Source organism: Hemiscyllium ocellatum, chromosome 32 (assembly GCF_020745735.1).
Source record: "Hemiscyllium ocellatum isolate sHemOce1 chromosome 32, sHemOce1.pat.X.cur, whole genome shotgun sequence".
Taxonomy (NCBI): domain Eukaryota; kingdom Metazoa; phylum Chordata; class Chondrichthyes; order Orectolobiformes; family Hemiscylliidae; genus Hemiscyllium; species Hemiscyllium ocellatum.
The window spans coordinates 41,965,610-41,988,276 of record NC_083432.1 but is presented as its reverse complement, the minus strand read 5'-3'; the positions used below and the strand labels follow the sequence as shown (position 1 = coordinate 41,988,276).

Here is a 22,667-nt window from a genome sequence, read left to right as displayed (position 1 = left end):
GTGCACCTCTTCATTCTACTAAGGTTTATCAACTATTGACAAGACAAGTAAAAGGTGATATGGAATACTCTCCACTTGTCTAACTTGGTGCACCTCCAATGTTCCATATGAGCTTCAACACCCGCCAGGAGGGACTGGGATCTTGTCCATCACCTCGTACATGCACCTCTTCCACCAATTGTGGACCCCAGCTCCTGTATACACTATCTGCAACTCAGCCTGGTTTCTTCAGCAGCAACTCTAAACACTACATCCTCTGCCAAGGACAAGGACAGCAGGAAGGAACATCACCTCCAAGTCACAGACGGTCTTGATTTGGATAGATTCCAGCTGTCCTGCAACTCCTTATCCACCTTCATTGTGAGAGCACCTTCCGGCCAACAAAATGAAATAGTTCAACAAGAAAGCTCAACACCGCTTTCTTTGGGTGTCATGGGATGGGCAATAAATGCGAGGCTTACCAATACAGCCTGACAAGTATGTCTCAAAACAATGTATAAGTTAGTATTATGAGTATGTAAAGATAATTGTCACTTTTATTTTCTTTTCTGGCTATCCAGTGTAGGATAACAAGAAAAGTGGAGAACTAAATTGGTCATGTGCCTATTTTCTGCCAATCCTTCTGGCACCAAAGGCCGCCGCCGACCGTGACGTCACTTCCGCCCCCACCGACCTCGGAGCCCCCGCGATCGCCGCCCCTACAACTGCCCCGGTGACCACCACACACACAACCGCTTCCACAATCGCCGACGGACCCGCGACCCACGCGGCCACCGGGAATGACCACCACTCCTCCGTCGCCGCAGCCACTTCCGCCCCCACTGACATCACTAACCTGCAGGAGCACAAATCCTCAGGTTTCCCCGCCCCCACGCCGTCTTTCGTCACTACGCATAACCCCGCCCATAACCCCGCCCCCACGCCATCTCCCGTCGCTTCACGTAACCCCGCCCCCACGCTTATTTCCGTCACGACGCATGACCCCGCCCCCACGTCGAGCAACGTCACCACGTCTAACTCCGCCCCTACTTCGATCTCTGTCCCCGCCCCCAGCTCCAGCTCCAGCTCCAGTCCCACACCAGGTCCTAGCTCCCAGCCTTGCCGGATTTTCACCATCCCTCCAGATCTCCCCCTCTCTGAGGATGAAAGATCAGTCCTCAGCAGGGGCCTCACCTTCGTTCCCCTACGCCCTCGGATTAATGAGTTCAACACGCGGCGAGATATTGAACAATTCTTCCGCCGCCTTCGCCTCCGTGCCTACTTTCACAACCAAGACTCCCGCCCACCCTCTGACGACCCCTTCTCCCGCCTCCAACACACCCCATCCACCTGGACACCCCGTGCAGGCCTCCTACCCGCCCTCGACCTCTTTATAGCCAACTGCCGCCGTGACATCAACCGACTCAACCTGTCCACCCCTCTCACCCACTCCAACCTCTCACCCTCAGAACGTGCAGCCCTCCACTCCCTCCGCTCCAATCCCAACCTCACCATCAAACCCGCAGACAAGGGAGGCGCGGTGGTAGTTTGGCGCACTGACCTGTACACCGCTGAAGCCAAACGCCAGCTCGCGGACGCCTCCTCTTATCGCCCCCTTGACCACGACCCCACCTCCCACCACCAAACCATCATCTCACAGACCATCCAGGACCTCATCACCTCAGGGGATCTCCCATCCACCGCCTCCAACCTCATAGTCCCACAACCCCGCACCGCCCGTTTCTACCTCCTGCCCAAAATCCACAAACCTGCCTGCCCCGGCCGACCCATTGTCTCAGCCTGCTCCTGCCCCACCGAACTCATCTCCCAATACCTCGACACGGTCCTGTCCCCTTTAGTCCAAGAACTCCCCACCTACGTTCGGGACACCACCCACGCCCTCCACCTCCTCCAGGATTTTCGCTTCCCCGGTCCCCAACGCCTTATTTTCACTATGGACATCCAGTCCCTGTACACCTCCATCCCCCATCACGAAGGACTCAAAGCCCTCCGCTTCTTCCTTTCCCGCCGCACTAACCAGTACCCTTCCACTGACACCCTCCTTCGACTGACTGAACTGGTCCTCACCCTGAATAACTTCTCTTTTCAATCCTCCCACTTCCTCCAAACTAAAGGAGTTGCCATGGGCACCCGCATGGGCCCCAGCTATGCCTGCCTCTTTGTAGGATATGTGGAACAGTCCATCTTCCGCAACTACACTGGCACCACCCCCCACCTTTTCCTCCGCTACATCGATGACTGTATCGGCGCTGCCTCGTGCTCCCACGAGGAGGTTGAACAGTTCATCAACTTTACTAACACCTTCCATCCCGACCTGAAATTCACCTGGACTGTCTCAGACTCCTCCCTCCCCTTCCTAGACCTTTCCATTTCTATCTCGGGCAACCGACTCAACACAGACATCTATTATAAACCGACTGACTCCCACAGCTACCTGGACTACACCTCCTCCCACCCTGCCCCCTGTAAAAACGCCATCCCATATTCCCAATTCCTTCGTCTCCGCCGCATCTGCTCCCAGTAGGACCAATTCCAACACCGCACAACCCAGATGGCCTCCTTCTTCAAGGACCGCAGATTCCCCCCAGACATGATCGACGATGCCCTCCACCGCATCTCCTCCACTTCCCGCTCCTCCGCCCTTGAGCCCCGCTCCTCCAACCGCCACCAAGACAGAACCCCACTGGTTCTCACCTACCACCCCACCAACCTGCGCATACAACGTATTATCCGCCGCCATTTCCGCCACCTCCAAACGGACCCCACCACCAAGGATATATTTCCCTCCCCTCCCCTATCAGCGTTCCGCAAGGACCACTCCCTTCGTGACTCCCTTGTCAGATCCACACCCCCCACCAACCCAACCTCCACCCCCGGCACCTTCCCCTGCAACCGCAGGAAATGTAAAACTTGCGCCCACACCTCCACACTCACTTCCCTCCAAGGCCCCAAGGGATCCTTCCATATCCGCCACAAGTTCACCTGTACCTCCACACACATCATCTATTGCATCCGCTGCACCCGATGTGGCCTCCTCTATATTGGTGAGACAGGCCGCTTACTTGCGGAACGCTTCAGAGAACACCTCTGGGCCGCCCGAACCAACCAACCCAATCACCCCGTGGCTCAACACTTTAACTCCCCCTCCCACTCCACCGAGGACATGCAGGTCCTTGGACTCCTCCACCGGCAGAACACAACTACACGACGGCTGGAGGAGGAGCGCCTCATCTTCCGCCTGGGAACCCTCCAACCACAAGGTATGAATTCAGATTTCTCCAGCTTCCTCATTTCCCCTCCCCCCACCTTGTCTCAGTCGGTTCCCTCAACTCAGCACCGCCCTCCTAACCTGCAATCCTCTTCCTGACCTCTCCGCCCCCACCCCACTCCGGCCTATCACCCTCACCTTGACCTCCTTCCACCTATCCCACCTCCATCGCCCCTCCCCCTAGTCCCTCCTCCCTACCTTTTATCTCAGCCTGCTTGGCTCTCTCTCTCTTATTCCTGATGAAGGGCTTATGCTCGAAACGTCGAATTCTCTATTCCTGAGATGCTGCCTAACCTGCTGTGCTTTGACCAGCAACACATTTGCAGCTGTGATCTCCAGCATCTGCAGACCTCATTTTTTACTCGTAAATCACCAGTTACCCAATTAACAAGTTTTAAAAATCTGAAACTTGTTTATCTTTGTTCTTTCAGGTTTAGCTCCCACGCGTGCGTCTTTGAGATGCTTGTTAGGTAAACTTGTTTTCTATTTCTTAACGCTTCAGTTTTGTGATTGTAAATATGTCACGTATCAAAACAATATCTTGACATTAAGGAATTGTGCAATAACAAATGAAAAAGATGGTGGCCAGTGAAGGTAATGTAACATTTACTGATTTCCTTTACCTTGTAATACAATCTTCATGTTCGCAAATTCAGAAAGTGGCATTTTTAACCAAAAATATTAGCAGTGTTATTATATAATTTTGCTTCACCACATAAATGTTTTACTATAAATAATTAACTCTATAATACAATAAAAATGCAGTGTCCAATGCACATTGGGTGGAGTTTCCATTGCTTCTACGGGACTCCAGTTTCCTCTGGAGTCACACTGGGAGTTCATGCAATTCCCACTCTCCCACCAAGAAGATTCTTGTTTGCCTATCACATTTCAAAGGTCACATTTCCAAACAATTGTCCAAACAATTCTCAAAATGTTGCTCTGAAATTGATATGCTCCCATGCAATGTGAACACTTTCACTCACATGAATGATGTGTGCAGCCATTCTATATTTTGGGATGAATCAGAATGAAGGAAAGTGAGTAAATACCCATCCAGGAGCAGAGCATTACTCATTACATCTAATCTTTGCTCTTTCACTCATGTTATTATTATTATTCAAAGCCTCAATTCGTAACTTGTGATAGCTGCAAAACCAAAAATTACTTTTTTCCTTTGGGTGAATAGGACAGGATGTCACTGGAGTATTATTTGGATTTTATGAACAATTTGTCTTTTGAAATATCAATCGCAATTTCTTTTCCCTTTTAGCAGCCTCGTGTTACCGGAAACCTGAGATTCCCTTCACAGAACTGACCAAACTGTCGAAGGACATGAGTCAACTATTCCTCAACACATTCCTTCAGATTCTTGGCAACAACGATAACCTTCCTGTTCTTGACACAATGGTTTGTATCTTCTCAATTGTAGATTTACTGATGGTGCTGGCAAACCATATTTCTGTGGGTTATCACTTCCCTTCTTTAGGTTGATCATGGCAAGAGATTCGTTGCGGTAAATTGTGATCACCCAGTTTAGACAATTACTCTCCATTTATTCAAAACATACACCATTCACTCCTCATACCCAATTCTGGCCAAGACCTGAATTCTACTCCCATTCCTGGCAACTTCCTAAACTACTCGTGGTCACTACGCTGAGAAAGCTCTGGTTTGTGTTTAAAAAGCCATTAGGTTCCGTCACGGAAATAGTAATTGGCTTTTGTGACCATCCCCTGTCTCCCATTTGACCCATTTAATTCCTTACAGTGTGATTTTGAAGCAAAGCAGATGACAGTAATTTATTTCTGGGCTTTTCTTTTTGTGAGTTCAGATGCAATACCGAAGGATCTCAGTTTCTGTCTGTGCCAGTGTTGATGAGCTGTGTAACTGCTAGTTACAGATTCACAACTGTGGGAATTTAATACCTAATTGAGTAATGCTTCCTTCACTCTGTCCTTAGTTTTGTGTTTCAACCAGAGTTTTGGAAGATTCTCCTATTGTCCCTAGAAGATTTTCCATTCTCATTTATCACTCGGAACATTCTCAGGGCTCATTGCCTGAGATTAATGACAAATTCTGATCAATTCCAGCATGTGGGATTTTTGTCAGTTGCCACTGTCAAATTAATTTTACACAGATACCTTTAACATTCTGATAAAGGAGGTAATTGTTCATTACGGATGACAGCAGTAGGACTAAATTACAATAGTTCAGCAAAACTGGGGATGTTTGATTCTGCATCAGTCAGTACAGTATCTCATTAGAGAATGCAGGATGCCAGCATTTCAAGTCTGAATTTGGAAAGCATGCCAATTCCTGACATATTGTCCCTTGTCACTGTGTACTATTTCTGATGTTACCTCGTCCATGTCTCAACATTTTCAGCTTGACCAGATATGTGAAGGTTTCCAGCCTGACCTCCAAGTCCTGGGTCTGATGGAAGATGAGAATAGAGCCTGTGTGGAGAAACTGTTGGATCTGTTGGGAATTCGGAATGTTGATCCACCGGGACAGCCCCTCACCTTGACACCCCATCAGAATGAAGTCATAAAGACTGTAAACATTTTCATCCAGTCACTCAATGGTATATTGCTTGTACACATACTGTCTTCTGCATTCAACCTTCTAGGTCCTCTGGCATTCCCTCTCTAGACCTCTCCTCCTCCCTGTCTTTCCTTTAGACTTTGCTAGGAACTACCTCTTTGACCAACTTTAGATGATCTCTCCTTCTTCTAATGTGCATTACATAAATGCCCATTGTACTCATTACTCCTCCTCCCTGTCTTTCCTTTAGACTTTGCTAGGAACTACCTCTTTGACCAACTTTAGATGATCTCTCCTTCTTCTAATGTGCATTACATAAATGCCCATTGTACTCATTACTCCTAAATAGCTGATAGTAACCATTTCATCTCCGGGCCATTCATCATTGTGATTGGAAATGTATTACTCATTCCTTCATTGTCCCTGTGTCAAAATCATGAGAGTTCCCTCCCTAAGGGCATTGTGGGTCAACCATATGGACTGCAGCAAGTCAAGAAGGCAGTTCACCACCACCTTTTGAAGGGCTGATAAGGATGGACAATAAATTCTGGCTCAGCCAGAAACGGCCGCGTTTCATGAATGACTGACAGAAAAATTTATGATCCAGTTGAGGGATTGTTAATGCTGCTGGATAATACTGCAATCTGTGCCATAACCTAACATTTCAAGCTAACCAGCATATATCATGAGTATTTAAATGGAGACTTGTAATTAAATTCTCTTGTTGAATGCTGAGAGGGCTAGTGTTTGAATTCAACGTCAACCATTGACCATGTTGGTAATTCAGGGGAAGTAGAAGCATACAGGACAGACTGCAGAATCCTGGTGTGAACATCAGTAAGTTGATTTCTGTTTAAGAATCTATTCTCACTGGCCTAGTTGTTATTATTGAATGAATGATGCCATTATAACCTGGTTACAGCATTAAATATGTATGGACTCTCATTGTGCATTAATACTTTGCTTTGGCATGAAAGCATTGCTAGTTTGTACTGACAGTCTCAGAGTATCCAGTTTGACCTGTCTCTGGAGTGAACTGAGACAAGATGTGATGCAGGACGATGACTGACAATGATCAATATGAAATGTCATGGAGCCTAAATTATAGTTTAACCTTAAGAATCCTAATAAACAGGAATTGAATTAGACCATTCGGCCCCTCCACCCAGCCCTAACATTTAATAGGATCATGGCTAAACTCTTTCTTACTCTTTCCCCATAACCCTTGATTCCCCTCCTGATCAGGAATAGAAAATGGCTTAGAATATGCTGACCACTTCTTTAAACCTTTTCTAATTATCTGGCCCCATTTTAAATAAGCAGAGAGCAATAATCTTACCCAACTTGATCCCTAAACTTTTAAATGCTTAATCATAGAAACAGCAGGAGAGACACGTACATATATCCACATTTATGTGAAATTCTTCCTGAAATGGGACATTTAGCCAATTATACAGGAGTCTAGCAATGATATCAGTTAGCTAGCACACACAAAATGCAGCGACTACTATCAAACTGACCTTGAATGATACACAAACTCCCCCTTAGCTCTATGAAAACAAATAGGATTAAAACAGCATAAACTAACTGCAACTTAACCTCAAGTAAAACTCTTCTGCCTTTTCTACGGCTTGTGCTAATTTGCTGTTCATCCATCAACTCTCTGAAGTGCTTTTGATCAATTTACTTTATTAAAGATCTTCAATGTACAATGCAATGGATCCATCATAGTAAAGTGCTCTGAATTATTCTGTTTCCTTTCAGAACTGAATCCTGACACTTTACCCCTACTGGCTACTAGTGTTGAGATGAAGATTATATCCAGACAACTAAAGCTGGTAAGAAATACATTTTTGTGTTATTTCATCTCAGGTGAATGTGCAAGGAGAGAACAGAGAGACACAGATGAATTTGATTTCTGGAAGTTCACCAGGGCCAGAAATGTTTTGGGGACCCAAACGTCAGGGATGGAGTTCATTACAAGGTCTAAAAAGGAGTGAAGCAAAAAAGACAGTTGAGGAACAATGGGAGATGTTTAAGAAAATAGTTCACAACTCATAACAAAGATATACTTTTGATATTTGAGGAATGGTAAGATCACCCAAAAATCAAAAGGGGGAAAGTATGAGACAAACTATCAAGTAATATAGAATGAGACAGCAAGAGCTTCTGGAAATATATAAAAAGGAAAAATGGGGTCAGAGTGAACACATCACCTGAGAGAATGAAGTTGAGGAAATAATAATGAAGAGCTCAGAAACAATAGAAGAGTTGTTAAATGCACTAAATCAGACTTCAGAGTCAATGCAGCATTCCAAGAATAATAATTCATCAAAAGCCAAGGTGGATGAAAATAAGAATAACTAGGGAACGTATTGGGAATAAACACCAATATGTCTCCTCAGCTTGATTGGATTCAGTCTAGGATTTTAAAGAAAAAACCCGCATTGATAGCGGATGCACTGGTTGTAAGCTTTCAAGAATCCTTTGGCTCAGGAAAAGTCCCAAATGATTGGAAAGCTGGCAATGCAACACTCTTATTAAAAAAAAAGAAGAGAGACAAAAAGCAGGTACTTATAAATGAGGGAGTTTAGCATCTGTCATTGGGAAATGTTAGCGTCTATTACAAAGGATATAATAAAAGTCAGCATGGATTCATAAAGGGAAAGTTATGCCTGAAGATCATATGATGAGATAACAAGCAGGGTAGATAAAAGGAAACCAGTAGGTATAATATATCTGAAATTCCATAAGGAGTTGAATAAGATACCAGTCATAAAGCTGCTTAATAAGTCAAGAGCCCATGGTGTTAGTGGTAGTATATTAGCATTGATAGAGAATTGGCTAACTAATAGAAAGCAGAGAGTTGGGGTAAAGGAAGGATTTTCAGGAAGGCTGTAACGAGTGGAGTGTCGCTAGTACCAGTGGTGGACTACAGTTTTTGACAATACATATTAATGACTTGGATAAGGAAAGGGAAGGTACTATAGCCAAGATTGAAGATGACTCAATAATAGGTCGTAAGGCAAGTTGTGAGGATGACAGAGGAGTCTACAGAAGGATAGAGACAGATTGTGAGCAGGCAAAGACTTATATGGAATAAAATGTGAAAAAATGAGGTCATGCACTTTGAATATTATATAAATGGGGAAAGACTGCATGAAGAGAGATTTCTGTATCTTTTTGAATGAATTACAAAAAGCTAGCATAAAGTTCAGCAGTTAACAGGAAAGGAAATGGACCATTAGCCTTTATTTCAAAGTGACCTAAAAGTAAGGTTTTGCAAAAGCTACACAAGGTAGTAATCAGACCACACCAGGAGTACTGTGAATATCTTTGGTTCCCTTATCTAAGGAAGGAGATGCTGGAATTGGAAAAGGCCAGAAAAGGTTCACTTGATTCATTCTGAGTAACAAAGTACTTTTTTAATGAGGAGATGCTGAGTAAGTTCCCCTTCTTCAGAACAGATTGTAGCTAGGAAAAGGTTCGTATATCATGAAAATGGGGTGGGATGGGTTGTGGGGTAGCGGAAGATGTACATGATATTTGGAAATGGAGCCCAGAGAGAGAGAAAAATACTTAGGCAGAGAAAGACATGTCTAAAGGTCAACCTGGGAGAATGAATAGCTGCTAATGAGGACCATAAGGGCTGATGATGGGTTGTTGGTGGGAACAGTTCATGTGATGACAGGGCCCAGACTGTGGGGCCTGTACTCATCGGAATTTAGAAGTAGAGAGGACATCTTATTAAAACATATAAAATTATTAGGCAGCTTGACAAGGTAGATGCAGTGAGGTTGTTTCCCCTCATAGATGGATATCGGACCAGAATGCATTAGCTTAGAGTGAGGAGTTCTCCTTAAGTACAAAAATGAAGAGGATATTTTTCTCTTAGTACGTAGCAAGGAACCAGAAACTCAGGATCATTTCTGCAGTCAGAATGTAGGTGTTCTGTGAAGGAGTAGTTCTGCCATTTCAACACACCACTGTGTTCCCTGGCCAACATCTCTGGCTCAGGGTTGCTGCAGTGCTCCAGTGAAACTCAGTACAATCTGGGCATTTTCTGTTTGGGGACCCTGTAGCCTTCTGGAATAAGTATCATGTTCACCAGTTATAGAGATTGTCACCTTCTCGCATGCCCTCACCCCAAACCCCACAGTCCGGGTCCTGTCATCACATGAACTGTTCCCACCAACAACCCATCATCAGCCCTAATGGTCCTCATTAGCAGCTATTCATTCTCCCAGGCTGACCTTTAGACATGTCTTTCTCTGCTGCATTTTTCTCTCTCTCTGGGCTCCATTTCCAAATATCATGTACACCTTCCGCTACCCCACAACCCATCCCACTCCATTTTTATGATATATGAACCTTTTCCTAGCTACAGTCAGTTCTGAAGAAGGGGAACTGTATCCAAAATGTCAATTTTACTTTCTCTCCACAGATGCTACCTAACATGCTGAGTTTTCCCAGGAATTCCTGTTTTTGTTTCTGATTTCCAGACCCACTTTTTGTTTTGTCTGAGCAATGCTTGTTGCTTTACCATGTTATTCTCCATTCTTCACGGAACTGAAACACCCAACTCTGAGTATAAGGTCCTGAATTTTCCGGCTCCTCGGATGCTTTTCCAGCACCACTCTACTCCAGTATAAGGTCCTGTGCAAAGGCTGCAACTGCCCACATCTCAGCAAAACTGTGATACACCATTCAGACTTGGTTTGTGTGTGTCCCAAGCAAGAGACAATGAAATTCAATCAATCAGAATTCTTGTTCTGAATTGCTGGACCTCCCGGATGGTAAATGCAGGAGCGTGCACATGTGTGCATGCGTTTAGACATTTTGTGATATAGATTCAGTCACAACTTCCACGGAGAATTAGAGTCATTGAGTCACACAGTACGGAAACTGACCCTTTGGCCCAACTTGTTCATACCGATCAGGATTCCTGAAGTAGTCCTATTTGACTGTGATTGGCCCATATCCTTCTAGACCTTTCTTACCTATGATTTGGAGATGCTGGTGTTGGACTGGGGTGTACAAAGTTAAAAATCACACAACACCAGGTTATAGTCCAACAGGTTTAATTGGAAGCACATTTACACATGAAAGAAGTGAAACTGTCATGGTATTCTAACAGATAAAAGGCCTAACAGACAATCAATTTTTCAATGTATAATTTCAGTTACATCACACTGTAAATTTTTGCTATAAATTCTGTGTGTTAGGATTGAGCCCTCCACTACCACCCGATGAAGGAGCGTCGCTCCGAAAGCTAGTGCTTCCAATTAAACCTGTTGGACTATAACCTGGTGTTGTGTGATTTTTAACTTGCTTATCTATGTACCTGTCCAAATGTCTTTTAAATGTTGAAATTGTACCTGCCTCTACCACTTCCTTTGGCAGCTCGTTCCATTTTCACAACACCCTCTGAGTGAAGACGTTGCCCCTCAAGTCCCTTTAAAACTTTTCCCTCTCAAATTAAACCAAAGCCCTCTAGTTTTGGACTCGCCTGCCGTGGGGAAAAGTCCTTGGCTATTCCCTTTATCTGTGCCCCTCAAGATTTGATAAACCTCTATAATGTCAGCCTCCAAGCTCCAGGGAATAAAGTCTCAGTCAATCCAGCTTCTCCTTTATAACTCAAACTTTCCAGCCTTGGTGACATCCTTGTATATCTTCTTTGCACCCTTTAAAGCTCAATAACATCCAAATTATGAAGAATCTGCTTTTAAGGGAGACACTCAAAAGCTACTGGCAAAAGCAATATAATTATCTTGCAACAGTGCACAACAGGGAAGGAGCAAACTATCACAGCAGGGATGGCATTTCACAAGGATATGATTAATTGCACAGATCATTGGAACGTCCCATTGTTAACCTTTAAGCTTCTAAGGAGAACAAAAGTTATATGCTGTGTTACCCATTCCTTGTCTTTAGTTAATTGCTCTGCAGTTTATATACTGTATGATTGATATGATCAAAATACTGTGACAGTCTTTTTGAAGACAGAATAAAAGAAGATAAACTAAAAGATTTTGTTCTGATTTGTTTTTCAGGTGGAAAAGATTGAGGAAAGAAATTTCAAATGTTCCACACCTGAAATGCAAATCGATCCAGCTGAGGAGACTCTCGAGAGCCTGGCCCTTCAGTTCACAGAGAGCGAGTTTGAAATAACTCAGGGGATCCTGGAAGAATTTGGGTTTCACCTGAAGAGAGAAAACGCTTCAATCTCATGTGAAATGAAGGACAGAAATGAAGATATGTTTTGTTCCATCTTTGCTGCTCTGAGTGTTCTCAAAGCTTTAGATGATCAAATAAAGATGTAATGATTTGCATCAGTCAGCTATATTCCTTGATGATTTACCCCTTCTCCTTCCAGTTATCTCCCTGCTAACCCAAGGCTGCGTCCTGTTTCTATCCTTGAATGAAGGCAAAATACTGCACATGCTGAAATCAGAACCCAACACATCATCTGTTACAAGAGAAACAGAGTTAACATTTCACGTCCAGTGTGACTTTTCTTCAGAACATTCTCTTTTCTCTCTCTTTAAGAATTTGTTGATGGCAAAAGAAGCTTTTCACATTTTGCACTTGCTTATGTCTGTGAAGAACTGTAAAGTACATATTTCAAACAGCACTCTGCGATGGAAGTTGGGAATGTTACTGCACTTTGCTGTACCACCTGAAACCTGTTTTAATAAAGCTCGTTGAAAACAAAATATTTTATATTCACAGAGTGTCTTTGACAATATTAGCACATTTCAAAGACCTATGAAACTTATTAAATACTTGTGCATTGTTACCACTATTCTAATGTAGGGACATGGCTTCTCAGACAGCCAACTCTAAGACAGCCAACTCTAAGACAACAGTATGGTGGCTTAGTGGTCAGCACTGCTACCTCACAGCATTAGGGACCTGGGTTCAAATCCAGCCTTGAGTGGGGTTTGCACATTCTCCCCTGTCTATGTTGGATTTTGTCTGAATGCTAAAATGTGCAGGTTAAGTGGATTAGCATGCTAGATTGTGCATAGGGTTCAGGGATGTGTGGTTTAGATGTGGGAAATGCAGGGTTACAGGGATAGTCGGGGGCTGAATCTGGATGGGATGTTCGTCAGGGAGTTGGTGTGTACATGATGGGCCAAATGGCCTGTTTCCACACTATAGGTATTCTATGATTGAATTCACACAAATGGCACATGATAACCACCAGACCATTAAGAAAATAAATATTGGCTAATGTTTCTGTCATGGTTAATGGGAAGGTGTACATGGCAACAGCAATTTGCCTTTATGTGGCACCAAATGTAACAAAACATACCAAGGCATAACTATGTAAGTTAGCTCAATGAGCTGGAAGGTTTGTTTTCAGACATTTCATCACCATCACTACATAACATCATCAGTGAGAATCTCAAGTGAAGCGCTGGTGGTATGTCCCACATCTCTATTTATAGCTCTTGGTTTCTTAAGGTGATATCATTTCCAGTTCTTTTGTTCAAGGGAAGGTGGATGGGGTCTAATGTGCTTATTGATGGAGTTCCAGTTAGAATGCTATGCCTCTGAGAATTCCTGTGCGTGTCTTGTTTCACTGTTCTAAGATGTGCTTGTTGATCCAGTCAAAATGGTGTCCTTCTTTGCCTGTATGTATGGAAACTAGTGATCGTGGGGCGTGTCTTTTGTGACTAGTTGGTGTTTATGTATACTAGTGGCAAGTTTCCTGCTTGTTTGTCCGATGTAGTGTTTTTTTGGGGTTCTTGCATGATATCTTGTAAAAGGTATTAGTTTTGCTGGTAGTACCTAATGGATCCTTTAGGTTCATTAGTCGCTGTTTAAGTGTGTTGGTAGGTTTGTGGGCTACCATGATGCCAAGGGGTCTGAGTAGTCTGGAAGTCAAATTTCTGATATGTCTTTGATGTAAAGTAATGTGGCTATAGTTTTTGGTTGTGTCTGCTTGTTTGGGTTTGTTTCTGAGGAATTGGCAAATTATGTTTATTCGGTACCCGTTTTTCTTGAAAGCGTTGTATTGTTTTTCTGCTTTTAGTTCTTGGGTACTGCAGTGTGATGTAGCTCGTTGAAATAATGTCTTGATGTGGCTCCATTTGGGGGGGCTTGGGATGATTGCTTCTGAAGTTAATTATTTGGTCTGTGTTTGTTGTTTTTCTGTAGACGCTGGTTTGAAGCTCTCCGTTAACTGTACGTTCAACTGTCACATCTAGGAATGGGAGTCTGCTGTCATCCTCCTCTTTTGTGAATTTTATGCCTGTCAGGATATTGTTGATGGTGTTGTATGTTTCCTCTAATTTGTTACATTTTGTGACCCGAAGTGTGGACCTGAAGTTTGGATTGGATAAATGGGAAGGCAACTTGCTCAAGTCTCTGCATTACTGCTTCCGCTATGGGCTCTGATGTTAGTGATCCCATGGGTGTTACATTGACTTGTTTGTAGGTTTTGTTATTGAATGTGAAATGAGTGGTGAGGCACAGATCCATTAGCTTGAGGATGTTGCCTTTGCTGGTAAAGTTGGTGCTGTCTGGTGTTTGTGATCCTGGTTTTCCTAGTAGTGATGCCAGTGTTTCTTTGGTCAGGTCGATGTTAATTGATGTGAAATGGGCTGTAGCATCAAAGGAGACCATTATTTCATCCTCTTCTATCTTGGCGTCTTTGGTGGTGTTCAGGAATTCTTGGGTGGAGTTAATGGAGTGGCGTGAATCTTCAGTTAGGTGTTTTAGTTCTTGGTAGAGTTCCTTGGCTAATCTGTATGTTGGTGTACCAGGTTGTGAGACTATGGGTCTGAAAGGTGCCCCAGGTTTCTGTATTTTTGTTAATCTGTAGCAACATGGTGTGTTGGATCCATCTGGTTTCATATTTTGGAAGTCTGTCCTATTTAATTCTCCTGATTTTTTAAGTGCTGTTAGAAAAGGTGCGATTCTGTTCAGTAGTTGCAGGGTCAGGTCTATCGCCACCTGCTGGCATGTGTCAGTATCTGAAAGTGGAGCATTTGCCTTTTTATTTGTTTAAAATAATGGTCATGTGTCCCTTGTCTGCAGGAATTATTACAATGTTTTTGTCTTTTTTAAGTCTTTCTAAGGCTTTATTTTCTTGAGCATTAAGTGTGTTTCCTTCCTTTTTTCGGCCTAATGTAAGTGCAGTAGCTTGTCTTATGGTCTGCTATGTTTCCTCTGTCAGACTGTTATTTTTTAATGTGGGTTCAAATGCTGTGAGATAATCCTTTTTTATCCGCATCTTTGTAATTGTAGTTTAACCTTCTGGCTAGGACTGCTTTTTCTATATTGGTAAGTGGACAGTCTGAAAGATTTTTTTTATATCCAAGCATCAATGTTGTGTGAAATGTATTTTTGTGTGAGTTTATCTAACTTATCTTGAAGTACCATCAACGCTTCACCAGAGACTCTCACTGATGATGTTACCTAGTCATAGTGACGAAACATCTGAAAGCAAACCTTCCAGCTCAGCGAGTTAACTTACAGATTTATCATCAATCTGAGCTACAAATCTTCTCAAAAATCACTAATACCTAGGCATACCATAACTATAATTCAGCAAACATTGGTCCAAGGGCAGAAATGTTAAGGCAGATCGAATGGCAGGTTTAAATAGGACTGTAAATAGGGAGAAGGAGACGAGGCTGATGAGGGAGTGCAACACCAGAGGCTGAGGTCCAGGAAACTGAAGGTGTTGACTATAATTGCAGGTTGAAGGAAGCTAAGGAGGAATAAGATCCCTGAGCTGGAGGAGTACAAAGTTCTGAGGCATCTGAAGGGCTGGCAGACCCACAGAGATAGTGAAGAAAGAGACCATATAGTGATTTGAATTTAGGATCAAGAACTCTTAAATGGCCTTCACTAATGTACTGACTACCTTGGTGGTTTCAAGAGTCCAGAGACAGTACATTTCTGTTAGGGTAAAGGGCAAAGTTAGTCAAGTGTAGGGAATCCTGGATGCGTAGAAAAATTGAGGTCTTGGTTAAAAAAAAAGAAGGAAGCATTTGTCAAGTACAGGCATCGAGTGGATCCCTAGAAGAGTGTAAGGCAGTGGGAGTATTCATTAGAGGGAAATCAAGAGGACTTGAGATAGCTTTGACAAATAGGGTAAAGGAGAATCCAAAGAGATTCTACAAATATATTAAGGACAAAAGAGTAACTAGGGAGACAATAAGGCACCTTAAAGATCAGCAAGGCCACTTTTGTATAAGCTCAGGAAGGGGGGAGATAATAAACAAGTATTTTGCCTCAGTGTTTACTATGGAGAAGGATATGGAAGGTAGAGAATGTGGGGGACTAAATAGTGACAGCTTACAGAGGAGGAGGTGGCCTATTTAAACCTGCCATTCGATCTGCCTTAACATTTCTGCCCTTGGACCAATGTTTGCTGAATTATAGTTATGGGCGGCACGGTGGCACAGTGGTGAGCACTGCTGCCTCACAGCGCCTGAGACCCGGGTTCAATTCCCGCCTCAGGCGACAGACTGTGTGGAGTTTGCACGTTCTCCCCGTGTCTGCGTGGGTTTCCACCGGGTGCTCCGGTTTCCTCCCACAGTCCAAAGATGTGCGGGTCAGGTGAATTGGCCATGCTAAATTGCCCGTAGTGTTAGGTAAGGGGTAAATGTAGGGGTATGGGTGGGTTGCGCTTCGGCGGGTCGGTGTGGACTTGTTGGGCCGAAGGGCCTGTTTCCACACTGTAAGTAATCTAATCTAAAGGTGCTGCATATCTTAAAATGTATAAAGGTGGATAAATCCCCAGGACCTGATCAGGTGTAATTGAGAATTCTGTGGGAAGCTAGGGAAGTGATTGCTGGGCCCCTTGCTGAGATATTTATATCATTGATAGCTATGGAGGTTAGGGATAGAAGTTTGATTACTCTAGGTCTAGCCAGCATAAAGAGGGAGGAAGTGTTGGGTACTTTAAAAGGCATTAAGGTGGACATTCCCCCATCCGGATGGGATCTATCCCAAGTTACTGAGAGGAGTGAGAGAGGAAATAGCTGGGGTTTAACAGATATCTTTGAGCATCCTCGAACACAGGGGTGAGGTCCCGGAGGACTGGAGAATTGTTAATGTTGTCCCCTTGTTTAAGAAGGGTAGCAGGGATAAGCCAGGTAATTATAGAATAGAGTTGCAGGTAGATAGGATAGTGAAGAAGGCGTTTGGTGTGCATTCCTTTATTGGTCAGAGCACTAATTATGGGAGTTGGGAGGTCATGTTGTGGCTGTACAGGATATTGGTTAGGTCACTTTTGGAATTTTGCATGCAATCCTGGTCTTCCTATTGGAAGGATGTTGAGAAACTTGAAAGGGTTCAGAAAAGATTTACAAGGATGTTACCAGGGTTGGAGGATTTGAGCTATAGGGAGAGGCTGAATAGGCTGGGGCTGTTTTCCCTGGAGTGTTGGAGGCTGAGGGGTGACCTTATAGAAGTTTATAAAATCATCAGGGAATGGATAGGATAAATAGACAAAGTCTTTTCCCTGAAGTGGGGGAGTTCAGAACAAGAGGGCATAGGTTTAGAGTGTGAGGAGAAAGATATAAAAGAGACCTAAGGGGCAACTTTTTCATGCAGAGGGTAGTGTGTGTATGGAATGAGCTGCCAGAGGAAGTGGTGGAGGCTGGTACAATTGCAGCATTTAAAAGGCATCTGGATCTGTATAGAAAGGGGTTAGAGGGGTATGGGCCAAATGCTGCCAAATTGGATTAGATTAGGTTGTGATATTTGGTCGGCATGGATGAGTTGGATCAAAGGGTCTGTTTCCACGCTGTACATCTCTATGACTCTATAGAGCGGTAAGCCTGACATCAGTGGTAGGGAAGCTGTTGGAGAATATACTGAGGGATAGGATCTATTTACATCTGGAGGAAAATGAGCTTATCAGTGATAGACAACATGGTTTCATGCAGGGAAGGTCATGTCATGCCAATTTAATAGAATTCTTTGAGCAAGTGACAAAGTTGACTGATGAGGGAAGGGCTGTGGATGTCATATCTGTGGACTAGTAGAATGCCACAAGGATCAGTGCTGGGTCCACTACTTTTCATCATTTATATAAATGATTTGGATGTGAGCATAAGAGGTATGGTTAGTAAGTTTGCAGATGACACCAAAATTGGAGGTGTAGTTGTCAGTGAAGGGGGTTACCTCAGAGTACAATAGGATCTTGATTAGATGGGCCAATAAGCCAAGGAATGGCAGATAAATGTGAGGTGCTGCATTTTGGAAGGCAAACCAGGGCAGGAGATATACATGGAATGGTGAGGTCCTGGGGAGTGTTGCTGAACAAAGAGACCTTGGAGTGCAGGTTCATAGCTCCTTGAAAGTGGAGTCAGAGGTGGCTAGGATAGTGAAGAACAAGTCTGGCATGCATTCCTTTATTGGTCAATGCATTGAGTATCGGAGTTGGGAGGTCATGTTGCAGCTGTACAGGACATTGGTTAGGCCATGTTTGGAATACTGCTGCAATTCTGGTCCTTCTGCTAGAGGAAGGATGTTGTGAAACTTGAAAGGATTCAGAAAAGATTTGCAAGCAGGTGCCAGGGTGGGAGGGTTTGTGCTATTGAGAGAGGCTGAACAGGCTGGTGTTGTTTTCCCTGGAGCATCAGAGGCTGAGGGGTGATCTTATAAAGGTTTATAAAATCAAGAGTGATATGCATAGGGTGAATACACAAGGTCTTTTTCTTGGGGTGGGGGAGTCCAAAACTAGAGGGCATAGGTTTAAAGTGAGATGGGAAAGATTTAAAAGGGACCTAAGGGGTAACTTTGTCATGTAGAGGGTGGTGCATATGTGGAAAAAACTGCCAGAGGAAGTGATGGATGTTGGTACAATTACAATATTTAAAAGGATTCAGAATAGGTGTAGAAATAGGAAGCTTTAGAGGCAATATGGGCCAAATGCTGGCAAATGGGACTAGATAACTTTAGGATATCTGGTCGGCACAGACAAGTTGGATCAACAATCCTGTGTCTGGGCTGTATATGACTCTAAGCGCATTCCATAGAGACCTGATTCTATCCTGAATCTGAATTTTTTACTTCAGTATTTGTAAAGTTCTTCTTTAATTCTGCTTATGATTTCTGATGATTTAATTTTGAACTTTCTCTTTATTTTTCTAACTATTAAATTGAATCTTTTCATGGATATTGTTACTCTGTTTTGTCACCCTCTTTGACGTTGACATTTTGATTAGTTTGTGGCTTTTTTATTTGTTTTATTATTTCTCATTGCTTTCCCTATCTGAGGTGTTTCATTGGTAGATAGCTTGCTCTTTATTAAAGCAGAATATATTTCTGCAGAACTGTGCCTTTTAAATGACTCACTGCTGTCCAATCATTTTATCAATTTCTTTTTTCTAATCTACCTTTCTTTGTTTACATTTAATTTCTTTACATGCCCTAGTATGTTTTGACTTTGTCTCACGCCCTTTGCAATCTTTATGTGAAACTTTGTTATCTTATCGCCTATATGTCCCAGTGCTTACTTTAGTTATCCACCCTGGAGAATTTATAGACCCTTCAGTGATATTTATTGTATCATAGAGGTCTACAATACATAAAAAGACCATTAAGCCCATCAAGTTTGCACCAGTCAGAAATAGCCACCTAACTATTATACTATCCAGCACTTGGCCCATAGCCTTGTATCACTAATGCATATTTAAATACTTCCTCAACGTTACTAGGACGTTTCTGCCTCAACCATTCTTACAAGCAATGACTTCCGGATTCGTACCACCCTCTGAGTGAACATATTTCCTCGCATCTCTCATTAAGCCTCCAGTTGGTTACATTAGCTCTATTAGATATTATTGCTAGACTGTTACCCAGGGATACACTTAATATTCTGGTGACACGGGTTCAAATCATGCCATGGGGGATGGTGGAACTTGAATTCAGCAAAAAGAGGTCTGTAATTAAGAGTCTAATGACAACCACAAGTCCATTTTCGATTGTTTGGAAAAGCCCATCTGGTTCACTAATGTCCTTTAGGGAAGGAAATGGCCATCCTGGTGCCTACTTTAGTTACTGGCCCTGGAGAATTTATAGACCTGTCAGTGATATTTATAGAATCATAGAGGTCCACAGTATAGAAAAAGACGATTTAGTCCATCAAGTCTGTACCAGTCAGAAACAGCCATCTAACTATTGCATTTCCCAACATTTCGCTTATATCTTTGTATTACAAATGCACATTGAAATATTTACTAAATATTATGAGAGTTTCTGCCTCTACCACTCTTACAGGCAGTAACTTCCGTAATCGTACCACCCTCTGGGAGAAAAAATGTCTTCACATCCCCACTAAGCCTCTAGCCCCTTCCCTTAAATGTAATGGGGAGGCGATGATCTAGTGATATTATCGCTAGACTGTTAATTCAGGGACACAGGTAACATTCTGGACACCTGGCTCAAACCATGCCATAGCAGATGATGGAACTTGAATTCAGTTAAAAAAAATCTGTAATTAAAAGTCTAATGATAACCATTGTTGATTATTTGGAAAACCCCATCTGGTTCACTAAAGTCCTTCAGGGAAAGAAACTCCCATCCTTACCTGGTCTTGTCTACATGTGAGTCCAGACAACTACAATGTGGACTCTTAACACTCCCTGGGATGGGCAATAAATGCTAGCCTAGCCAGTGGCACTCTCATCCCACAAATGATTTTAAAAAGTGCTCACTGGTCATTGATCCCTCCACTGAGGGGAAAAGTTACTCCCCACCCAGTCTATGCCCTTCATAATGTTATACACCTCAATCATGACCCTCTCAGTTTCCTATGTTCAAAGGAAAACAACCCCACAGTCTAGCCAATCATTTCTCATAGCTAAAACGCTCTAATTCAGGCTTGCATCCTCTCCAGTGCAATGTGGGAATTGAGTCCATGCTTTTGGTGTCACTCTGCTAATTGAACTAACAAACTCTCTAATGCTATGCCATAAGGCTGGCATATCTCTCTCTTGTACAGACTGATCTTGTCTCTTTTTGGACTTTCGAGTAAAAAGTGAGGTCTGCAGATAGCCTCCTTCTTCAAGACCGCAGATTCCCCCCAGACGTGATTGACGATGCCTTCCACCACATCTCCTCCACTTCACGCTCCTCTGCCCTTGAGCCCCGCCCCTCCAACCGCCACCAGGACAGAACCCCACTGGTGCTCACCTACCACCCCACCAACCTCCGTATACAGCGTATCATCCGCCGTCATTTCCGCCACCTCCAAACGGACCCCACCACCAGGGATATATTTCCCTCCCCTCCCCTATCAGCGTTCCGAAAAGACTACTCCCTCCGTGACTCCCTCGGCAGGTCCACACCCCCCACCAACCCAACCTCCACTCCCGGCACCTTCCCCTGCAACAGCAGGAAATGCAAAACTTGCGCCCACACCTCCTCCCTTACTTCTCTCCAAGGCCCCAAGGGATCCTTCCATATCCGCCACAAATTCACTTGCACCTCCACACACATCATCTATTGCATCCGCTGCACCCGATGTGGCCTCCTCTATATTGGGGAGACGGGCCGCCTACTTGCGGAATGCTTCAGGGAACACCTCTGGGACGCCCGGACCAACCAACCCAACCACCCCGTGGCTCAACACTTTAACTCCCCCTCCCACTCCACCAAGGACATGCAGGTGGCTCCTCCATCGCCAGAATATAACAACATGACGGTTGGAGGAAGAGCGCCTCATCTTCCGCCTGGGAACCCTCCAACCACAAGGGATGAACTCAGATTTCTCCAGTTTCCTCATTTCCCCTCCCCCCACCTTGTCTCAGTCGATTCCCTCGAACTCAGCACCGCCCTCCTAACCTGCAATCTTCTTCCTGACCTCTCCGCCCCCACCCCACTCTGGCCTATCACCCTCACCTTGACCTCCTTCCACCTATCACATCTCCATCGCCCCTCCCCCAAGTCCCTCCTCCCTACCTTTTATCTTAGCCTGCTGGACACACTTTCCTCATTCCTGAAGAAGGGTTTATGCCCGAAACGTTGAATTTCCTGTTCCTTGGATGCTGCCTGACCTGCTGCGCTTTAACCAGCAACACATTTTCAGTTCTTTTTGGACTTTAGCTGATGTCACTGTGACACCATCATAGATCACAATCTCATTATTTGACAGCTTCTACAAATTGCTGCCTCCACATCCCCCATTTTCTTTCTCATCACAAAAACAATTTTAAAACTAATTTTAAAACTATTTAAAACTAATAGACTTATGATCATTGATCCCAAAGTACTCCCCGACTGATACCTCAGTCACTTGTCCTGCCTTATTTCCCAGGAATAGGTGAAGTTTTGCTCCTTTGCTAGTAGGTATAGCCACGTTCTGAACAAAAACATTTTCTGTACACACTTAACAAATTCTTCTCCATCCCATCCCTTAACACTACGGCAGTCCCAGTCTATGCTCAGAAAGTTAAAATCCCCTACCATTACCATCATATTATTCTTACAGATAATTAATTGACTAAAAATGAGGTGATGCAGTGGTTCAGCGGTTAGCACTGCCGCCTCACAGTGCCAAGGACCTGGCTTCAATTCCACCCTCAGGTGACTGTCAGTGTGGCGTATGTACATTCTCCCTGTGTCTGCGTGGGTTTGCTCCGGTTTCCTCCCACAATACAAAGATGTGCAGACTAGGTGATTTGGCTGTGTTTAAATTGCCCATAGTGTTCAGGGATGTGTAGGTTAGGTGCGTTAGTCAGGAGTAAATAAAGGAAAATAATGTAGGCGAATGGGTCTGGGTGGGTTGCTCTTCAGATGGTCAGTGTGGGCTTGTTGGGCTGAAGGGCCAATTGTTCTAATTGTTCTGCAGTTTACGCACTTTATGGTTGATCTAATCAGT

At 43.8% G+C, this 22,667-nt stretch overlaps 1 protein-coding gene across 1 annotated transcript; it reads left to right on the top strand.

Moving 5' to 3' along the window:
- Nucleotides 1-437: 437 nt before the first annotated feature.
- LOC132830948 (uncharacterized) lies at nt 438-14,006 on the top strand. Its single transcript, XM_060848911.1, has 7 exons — nt 438-477; nt 3,700-3,738; nt 4,542-4,678; nt 5,657-5,855; nt 7,580-7,653; nt 11,869-12,134; nt 13,982-14,006. Exons 1-7 carry the CDS (start codon nt 438-440, stop codon nt 14,004-14,006), a joined length of 780 nt encoding a protein of 259 aa, XP_060704894.1.
- The last annotated feature ends 8,661 nt before the right edge of the window (nt 14,007-22,667 follow it).

Excerpts from the sequence above, each read along its gene's own strand:
- LOC132830948 (XM_060848911.1), top strand. The coding sequence starts at position 438 with ATGGGCAATAAATGCGAGGCTTACCAATACAGCCTGACAA. Across the intron at positions 3,739-4,541 it reads GTCTTTGAGATGCTTGTTAG|CAGCCTCGTGTTACCGGAAA; the intron begins GTAAACTTGTTT and ends TTTCCCTTTTAG. Across the intron at positions 4,679-5,656 it reads TTCCTGTTCTTGACACAATG|CTTGACCAGATATGTGAAGG; the intron begins GTTTGTATCTTC and ends CAACATTTTCAG.